General features: G+C 36.2%; 1 protein-coding gene across 3 annotated transcripts in view; it reads right to left on the bottom strand.

Moving 5' to 3' along the window:
- Nucleotides 1-594: 594 nt before the first annotated feature.
- The window catches only part of b3glcta (beta 3-glucosyltransferase a), a 99,171-nt gene continuing 90,689 nt past the window's right edge, over nucleotides 595-9,076 (bottom strand). For 2 of the 3 annotated variants that reach the window (XM_088639398.1, XM_088639396.1), the window contains exon 15: nucleotides 595-1,598. In XM_088639398.1, coding sequence (XP_088495524.1) covers nucleotides 1,431-1,598 — 168 coding nt within the window. In that variant the 3' untranslated portion in view covers nucleotides 595-1,430. The remainder of the gene's footprint in view (nucleotides 1,599-9,076) is intronic. The other variant, XR_015940050.1, reaches the window with a different exon arrangement.

Genomic DNA, 9,076 nt, shown 5'->3' with positions numbered 1-9,076 from the left:
TTTCCCTTTCCCAAATAAAGGGATAGTTATTTTTGAAACAGTCAATGGAATGTAATGTGCTTGCTCCTGGTTTTCAGTACTTTTTCTTTGCTGTTGACCTCGAACGGAGAACACAGCTGCAAGATAAGTGACTGCCTCGACCCATTTCACAGACATGTCTCCAGGAGTTATCTTTCTTGTTTTAAAAAAAGTGTGAGAATGAAGGGAAGGAGGTGGTGATGCACCCAGAGTTCAGGCATTGTTCTGCCTAGATGTTATATTAATATACCAGAACTGATTGCCATTTCCTTCCAGTTAAGACTGTGTAAGTCAGTATAAAGAAAGGTAGAGAAATAATTCTTTGTTTTTCAGGAGGTAAAGATTTGGATCATGAACCAAGAGACCCAGAGTGGTCCATTTGTGTGTGAATATGACTGATAAGAGAATATAGTATCTTCTTAACAGACTTCTGCCACTGAGAAATTGTCTCCTCAGCCAAGTTCAACATCAGTGAAACAGAATTTTGCTGTGTAACTGCCCCTTACTGGAAAAAAAACACCAACCTGTACCAACTGTGTAAATCTTTTTTTCAAAATAGAGTAGTGATACACGATGTTATTAACATTATAGAAATTTTACTTCTTAAAAATTCAAAACTCATAACTTTACAAGAGATTGCATACAGTTTTATATGCATATTACAGGAAAATATGATGAAGTACACATTAAATGAAACACATCAGCATTCAAGTTCTACTGCCTGTACCCTTTCATCTCATTTCTCAATCATCTGACAGACTTCATTCACGTACAGTTTATTTATACACACTACAATGCCATGGACATTATTCTAAAGTAAATGGCTGTCGCAGCCTCTTCCCTTTTTGCTCTTTCTCCTTTTCACTGATGGTATTTTCATTTTCATCTCACTTCAAAATAAGAATCTTTTCTCTTAAAATTTCCAAGAGTCTTTCAGAGTGGCAGATCCAGTAAAATCTGTGCCTCCACCAAAAGCACAGAAAGAGTGGCGCAGCAGTGACCGCCTATCTGAGGAGTGGGCATTGTGGAAGCTAACAAATCAGGCAGAGCGCTAATGAGAGAGAGAGTGGGTTACCAGCACCTGTGCAACCTGTTACCGACATGGTGTCGGGGATCTGCGAGGAGCACACAGGAGCTACGTCCGTCTCCCCCCAGCTGACGGAGAATTCTGCAGTGCAAAATGTGGAGTTGTGCGTGTCTTTTGTTCCCAGAGGTCAATGGAGGTGGTTTAGGCTGAACAGCAGTTGGAAAAATTCCATGTACATGTAGAAAATGGAAAGCAAAAAAAAAACTATTTCAAAATTGTCCGCAACTGAAAAATGCCCAATCATATAAACACTTTCTTGTAGCTCTTCCAACAACACAGATATACAAATACGCACAACATGTCATGGGGTTCTAAGTTCCAGACATTATAACTCTTGCCTTGTGCCTCTGAGCACTGTCTCTGCTGGTCTGTCACCCTGGTCCTCGGCTAACCATTTATGAAAGACAGAGACTGGATCGATGTTCCAGTGCTTGTGAAAAGAAATGGGAACTTGGTGGGCAAGAAAGTCCTTTGCGTAATCTTCAGGCCTTGCCTGTGGAAAAAAAAACACACAGTAAACAAAATTAATTGTGATGCTCAAATCCTGTTTACTGAATTTATGAATATATAGAGGATGACTGTAAGAATGGCTTTCAAAATTCTTTCAGAAAGTGTTTTCACATTTTACTTCTTATTCTCTTTTTTCTAACTGCCGTAAGGCATTAGGATAAGAGGTTTAGGTTAAGAGCAAGTCAAGAAGGAATTATTGTTAATGTCTCCCCTGGAGTTACGTGGTATGGAATTCCACATACATTTTCAATACTTCAAAGCACACATCTTTATTTCATAGAGCACAGTTAAAAGAGATTTAAGCCTAATAGTTTAATTTACTTTGCACAACAAAACAATATTTTAAAGCCTACCCAGTTAGTCAATAAGTTTGCTTTCTAGCTATGCATGAATAACCTGGGAAGGTGTCACTGCTGATTAAAAGCAAAAGAAATTGACACAATAAGTGATCAAGTGTTTAAGTGTTACACTTGCACACGCATTATGTACAGATGCAGCCATTCAAAATGCGCGGTAAAAACCCGCGGTACGGTAACCTACCCACAAGCCACCGCGGGGCACCGGAGGGTACCGCAGGGCAAGTGATTGGCTGGCCAAAATGACCGACAGGGGCACTCGTGGTGCATTGGTTGGTAGTGCAAAGATTTAATCATTTAATGTCTTTACTGTGCACATTTTAATCCGCTTAGTTTTGAATATTTATATGGATTTTACCACTAAAGGGAAATTTTAGTAGCTGAGCATAAAAAGAAGAGGAGCATAACGCATCTGAAGGTCATAAACGATATTAATTTAAAACATTACTGTATGTATGTAAACTGTACTGTGTATGGCTGGTCTTGGTAGTTTAAAGAAAAAATACACACCAGTCTTCCATTTCTCCCTAAACATTTTAAGCATGAAAGTTTTATGAAACGGTACCCAAATATGCGATTGCTGTATAGAATGAATTTTAATTAAAAAAAAATATTTAACACGAACATTAAGCTGTTTACATCTTCCGCCTGAGAACAGTCACCCGTTGCTACCCAACGCAGAATGGTGCTTGGCTGACACCATCTGACACCCCTCTGACTGGAGAAAAAAGACGTGCTGGTTTGCTATACCAGGAAGAGGATTTCTTTCTATTCAAAACGTGTATTTTAAAAGTTTAAGAAGTAAAAACCTTACAGCGTACACAGATTTCTAAACTGATCAGGATCGTTATCTTTGTCTTATGCATAATAATGTTCACCACTCTGTCCAGCAAATTAATAATAAACTTTATTTTATATAGCTTTTTAAACGAATAAGTAATTAGATTGCTCATAAACCTAATCACTTGCTTTTTCTTTTTATTTAGGCTCAGATTTCAACTATAGATCGTATTATTAATAACCATAATAACAACCAACCAACAAAAACAACCATATAAACATAATACCAACCAAAAACATAGATAACAACCACAATACAAAATCAAATAATCAAACCATTTTACACTCGCAAAGTCCTCCAATTATCATAATCCCGCCCCTTATGCAAAACCAAACCTTCCTCCCATCCCAGTTTATCCTGTTTATCATAAACAAAATCCACCTCAATTTTCAACATAAAGCATTACACAAAATCAATACCTCAACACTCCATACTCAACAACGATAATTCACAAACAGCCAGAACATGTAACTACACATTCCCAAACATACCTACTTTCCATAGCCCCGCCCCTTATGCAAAACCAACATCCCTCCCCTGTTCTCTCTCTCCCCTGGCGGTTGTAATTGTTTTTATTTTCAAATAAATTTTAGCAAAGTCATGTATTTTAAAAATCTTAAGATTTTTCTATATATGTCTTTATTTAGTGGTTTCATTAGTGACAAAGGCTAAACTTTCTTGGAAAAATGTCTTTTATGTAAACCATGTTTGCTATTAATTCATTCAGGGCTAAAATATGTTCATTGTCTTCTAATGAAAGAAGGGTTCCTTTCGCCGTAGTCGGGAGCCTAGCCTTTAACTAGTAAGTACTGTATTTACTGGGTTTTTGGGGGGGGGGGGGGTGTCTTTCGCTGGAAATCTCGCCTCCTACTTTGAAAATACCCGTGAAACCGGTTCAATTCGTCACAGCCAGCACTCCTGCAGAGAGTTGGGTTGTACTTGCAGTGTATACAGTACACGCGTTATGCTCTTCGTTAATGTCTGTGAAGTTTTATTTAATCTCTGAGCCATACTGATTCTTCTGGAAGCCAGTTTCCGCCAGGGAGTAAAAAAAAAAAAACACACTATGGTATTCTCTCCAATGCAGTGCAGTTAAAAACATACCTCAGATGCTGCTCCTAAATGAATATCGTTTATGACCATCAGAAGCTTTATGCTCCTTTTCTTTTTTCCAGTGGATTGAACAGGGAGAGGCATTTCATGATGTACTTTTCACTGATGAAACAACAGTGGCTCTGGAACAGTTTTCAACCAAGTCGTTTTATAAAAAGGGGAGATATGTACACGTTACTGAAGCTAAAAGTTTAGCCTTTGTCACTAATGTAAACACTAAATAAAGACATATAGAAATCCCTACGTTACAGACTGTATATGGCTGGTATTGGTAGTTTAAAGAAAAAATACACACCAGTATTCCACTTTCTCCCTAAACATTTTTAGGATCAGAGTCTTACATGTGGTTATTTCGAAAACGTTTGTACGTGCTCCTTCTTACCATGTTACTGTTTACCGTTACTGACCATATTAAGTTTAAGTGCCTGTGGGCACTTTTCCTGTCCGTGGGGGGTGGACTGTCTTTCATTAGAAGGTTAGTCTGTTCTACTCTGAGAATGTAGAGGGGGTGGGAAGTGCCCGCGGTCATTTAATTAGTATAAAAATCTTAGTTATCTTTCTAGTTCACAGGTTTGCATGCATAATTTAATTTTGAAAGCCACTGAGACATCAGGTACTACTGTTGTATTTATGAAAAAGAAACAAAACAAAAAACATACTAACAACTGTGCCATCCTACTCCTTAGTTAATACATTTTATTATTCATAAACAGTTAACATTGTTAGCAAAATATTTTGAATTATATTTAACCCTATTTTTTCTTAAGTTTTGTATTTAACTTATTATATGATAGTCAGACTTAATGTATATTAATGTATATTTGAACAATGAAAATATATTTTTACAAGATTTTACATTAAGCACTTAAAATTAATATGGTTAATAATAGTAAACTGTAACATGCTGTAACAAGATCGGTTAAACTCCGAAGAAAATCCTTTCAGAGAAAATGTTTCAGGTGTGAAGAACAAACCTGTTCCCACACACCCTGCCCCCACTACCATTAGAATATACACAAACATTTTAGCGTTTCATTCTGAGCAGAAGACCCTCACACCTGAAGAGTGCTGGCTGTGACGAATTAAACCGGTTTTACAGGTTTCAATCACAGATTGGGACTCAGTAAAGTAACACACAGCGCCACTGGATTTGATAATACTGTACCTAACCAAAATCCGCAATATGGAAACAGAACCTGTGTAATTGTTGATAGATGATGTACTCGTAACATTTTTTCAAGACGAACTACAACATTTAAAAAATGACTTGTATGTACTTGATATCTCTAATCAATCCACGGGTTCCAGCACAAAACGAAACTAAAACGCATACCGTTTAGCGCTTCTTATTAGTTGCTCAAAAGTAATTTGACCGTATGAAATGCATAATATAAACCTAGAAACATATACGTGAGCAGTACTTAAGCACTGTAGTATCGGTGTTAAGACATACCTCTCAAATACTGTAAATCAAGTTAAAAATATCTCAAGACCGATTCTGGTCGTAATGAAACCATGTTTCGTGTATGTTTTCTTTTTCATCTTGAAATAACTCATTTCTAAATACCTTTTTCACTGTTAACATCTTGTAGCAACTTTGCGACAAAATATACACTCTGACAGTTCATCCTGCTACCAACATTAAATAAAACAAATCTTAAGATTTCTATATTTATGTCTTTATTTAGTGGTTTCATTCGAAGCTTACAATGTTTAGGGAGAAATGGAATACTGGTGTGTATTTTTTTCTTTAAAGTACCGAGACCAGCCATATACTGTATGTTTATGTTAAGATTTCCCTTCAGTGGTAAAATTAGATATGAATATTCAATACTTAAACGGGCACAGTTAAGACATTAAATATACATATACATATTGTATACAGTACAGTTTGCATACGGTAATATGTTTATGTTACGCGATTAAAAAATAAATAAATAAAACTGAAAGGTCCAGCACCAGCTGGATTCGAACACACAACCTGCCAGTTGGTAGTCACGCACCTAGACCAGTAGGCTACAAGACAGCTCGCATAAATAGGCAGGCGAAACAGCCCTCCCACAGTACACGGATATACTCATACCGTTATTAAATTCTTGAGATACGCGATTCCATATTATATTCCCTTTAAATCAAATTCTAAAAGTATGCTTGTTGACTCCGGTATCACGTTAGTTAAAGACTTCGAAGCTTACAATGTTTAGGGAGAAATGGAATACTGGTGTGTATTTTTTTCTTTTCATGATAGGTGTCGTATTTTAAATCATTTTCGTAGTTAGAAATTATGAAACGCCCTGTTAAAAGCAAGGAAGTTTTTATGCCCGTTGAAGTAAAACAAAATGCCTGACAAAGTATGGCTTGGACAGATTCCAAGTGCTTGTACAAATGTGCTAAAGAAATTATACTTTGAGTATACAGCTTGTCCAAAGTCATCAATTATTAATACTATTAGTAATATCTTCAGTAAAGGCTTTGATGCATAAATATTTCTGATAAAGGTAGGTTGTGTACTTTTGTCCAACTGAGCAATCTTGCTTTCATAAAATATACCAACATTTGAATGACTGATGATTAACATGCTGTAATACACAGTTCAAAATTAAAGGCTCGAATGCTGTACATGAGAGGTTAAGCTCACCCTGGCGGTTTTACAAGGCGACACCGGATAGCTAGACACGTGACACACGTGATACCGCGTGATACCCCGGTGGATGTGTCGCGGTATGCAGTGAAATACCTCACCCATTTTGAATGGCTGCATCTGTACTGCAGTTCATACAGTAAGTAATCTCTCCCTGAAAAATCAAATCAAGACTGTACTCTGCTTTAGTCAACAGTCAGCAGTCTGCTTCAGGTATAATGTATACCAGCTGTACTAAGCTTTAGCACTTAGCTGTACTTAATTTTGTCCTTGTTCAAGGAGAGTCAGCCCTAGGCTAAAATGTAACATTAGAACATCACACTCAATATCAGAACATGAAAAGTGAATTTACAACAGCACTTTACTTCGAGAAGACTGATTTTGTTTAAGAACCACACAAAGTAAGCAGTAGAAAAACAGAAAAAAAACATCAAATGAAAAAAACATGCAGGTGCAGATATGCAGCTATGTTGTCAAAGAGCTCAACAGTTCTAAAAATATGGCTAAAAGACATAACAAAACGTAAAAATCAGATCTTTCTGTGAACTCATCCCTGGGATCAAACAACTAAACCACTCACTTTAAATGTAGTAACCTTCATATACAATTTCACAGCCTAGCATTATTTCCAAATATGAATCTCAAGTACTGTACATAATTAAGGAGTGATAGGCAGATTCCTTTCAAAACATGACACGAATAATTCAGGAACAGTCTAGGGACCAAGAAGCGCGTGCCATTTCAGTTATCTTAAGTAACCAGATGAACCTTCCCCATAGAAACAGAAAAACAGACTCAATCTACATCAGAGAGGTCGGGTGTGTGATCATTTACACTAAAGCACAATGTGACACATTCACATGCAATCTGTAATTCCTCTCAGGAACCTCTCTTTCCAGTACACAAATGAGAAGTAGAATCCCATTACATTGCTTTAGAAAAGGAATCATATTCCAACTACATGTTTTGTAATAATGCAATATTTTAACCTGACCCTCACCCAGAGCACTTTTTGTTAAATATTTACAATATATTTAAATTTAAAAGTTTGTTTCTGATTAACTTTCCAGTAAAATGGAAACATCATTTAAGTCATGGAATTCATACACCAGATTTTGCTTTTAGCTATTAAATGTATCGCCATTCCAAATGCTTGGACTCATCAATCTAAAATAACATTATATAACTGAAACATTTTTTTAGGTTAAAAAGCAGAAAAAAGGACTCAAACATGTTACAATCACAAATGGCAGTCTTGAATCAAAGCACTGTCATTGTTTCTTCCCTTAACAAAAAAATGGATCATACTTAAGACCTGAATAAAAAGCTATTTCAGATTTGTTCATTGACAGCGGTAATATTTTATTGCTGTGCGTCAATGGCCCTGTTCTTACACATCTGTGAAAGAACCTAGCATGAACTAAACCCAAGTAATACAACTAAGAACCTTATGTAGGAAATAAATTGAAACATACTGTATAATGTTTTCAGAATTTTACAGTAGGAACCCATTATTTTTTTCTTAAGCATTTTAATTGCTTTACTTCTAAAATTAGTAGAAAAACTAGATTTTTCTAGATGAGGGTAGCTCATACTGAACAATAAACCAGCTCAGAAAAACAAAGAGATGAAGGGGGTGGATACTTTAGTTTCCTGTCCTACATGCAGTCATTTCTCTAATATACCATTTGGATTCTGTCATTATACCTGGTCAATCATCTAAGGACAACTTCTCAGTTACAATGATGACCTGGAGACCCATTTATATACCAGGGAATTTTCTGGAGCAATTTACTTGCAGTAACTTGTTCAAGGGCAAAACAGTAGTGTTCCACCTGGAATTTGAGCTCATCTATCTGCCCTCTATTTTTAGTCCAGAATGATAACCTACGTTATACTCATATAGAAGGAAGCTAAAAAAAAACATCATATACTGTATATTGACGATCCTTAGCACTACCGGCATGTATTACTATGTACTGTACAGTACGATACTCCCAACTATGAAAACCCAACAGTGAAATTAAACACGTGCAGACCCCAAGTCAATACACTCCATTCTAACGTCCATAAATTTAGACAGACCATAAACCTAGAAATCCACCAATAATTAACTACCCTCAGGCATTACAAAATAAATCTACAAACTGACTCAGCAGGGGCTTGACCACATCAGAAGGGACAATACTAAGAATGCATCCCATTGTCCGGGTTACGTTCTGTCACCCTATTTTATTTTAAGAATCTTTACTTACAATACTTTTTATTTCTAATATCATTGCCTATTATACAAAGTACACCCCATACAATTACATGATTTTACATATTAAGACATATCTGAACTCCGTCTAGTCCTCACCAAGAGTAGATGAATCTAACCTCATGTTACAGATAACACACAAATTTTACTTTGTCAATATTTATTTAACAAAAAAAAAAAAGATCATCAGGAAGTGCTTCCCTAATTCCTTTATGCAAATATAGTGGAAGGAATGTCTCATCTCTGCCAC

Source organism: Lepisosteus platostomus, chromosome 7 (genome assembly GCF_059453375.1).
Source record: "Lepisosteus platostomus isolate fLepPlt1 chromosome 7, fLepPlt1.hap1, whole genome shotgun sequence".
Lineage (NCBI taxonomy): Eukaryota > Metazoa > Chordata > Actinopteri > Semionotiformes > Lepisosteidae > Lepisosteus > Lepisosteus platostomus.
This window is presented reverse-complemented; position numbering and strand designations above follow the sequence as displayed.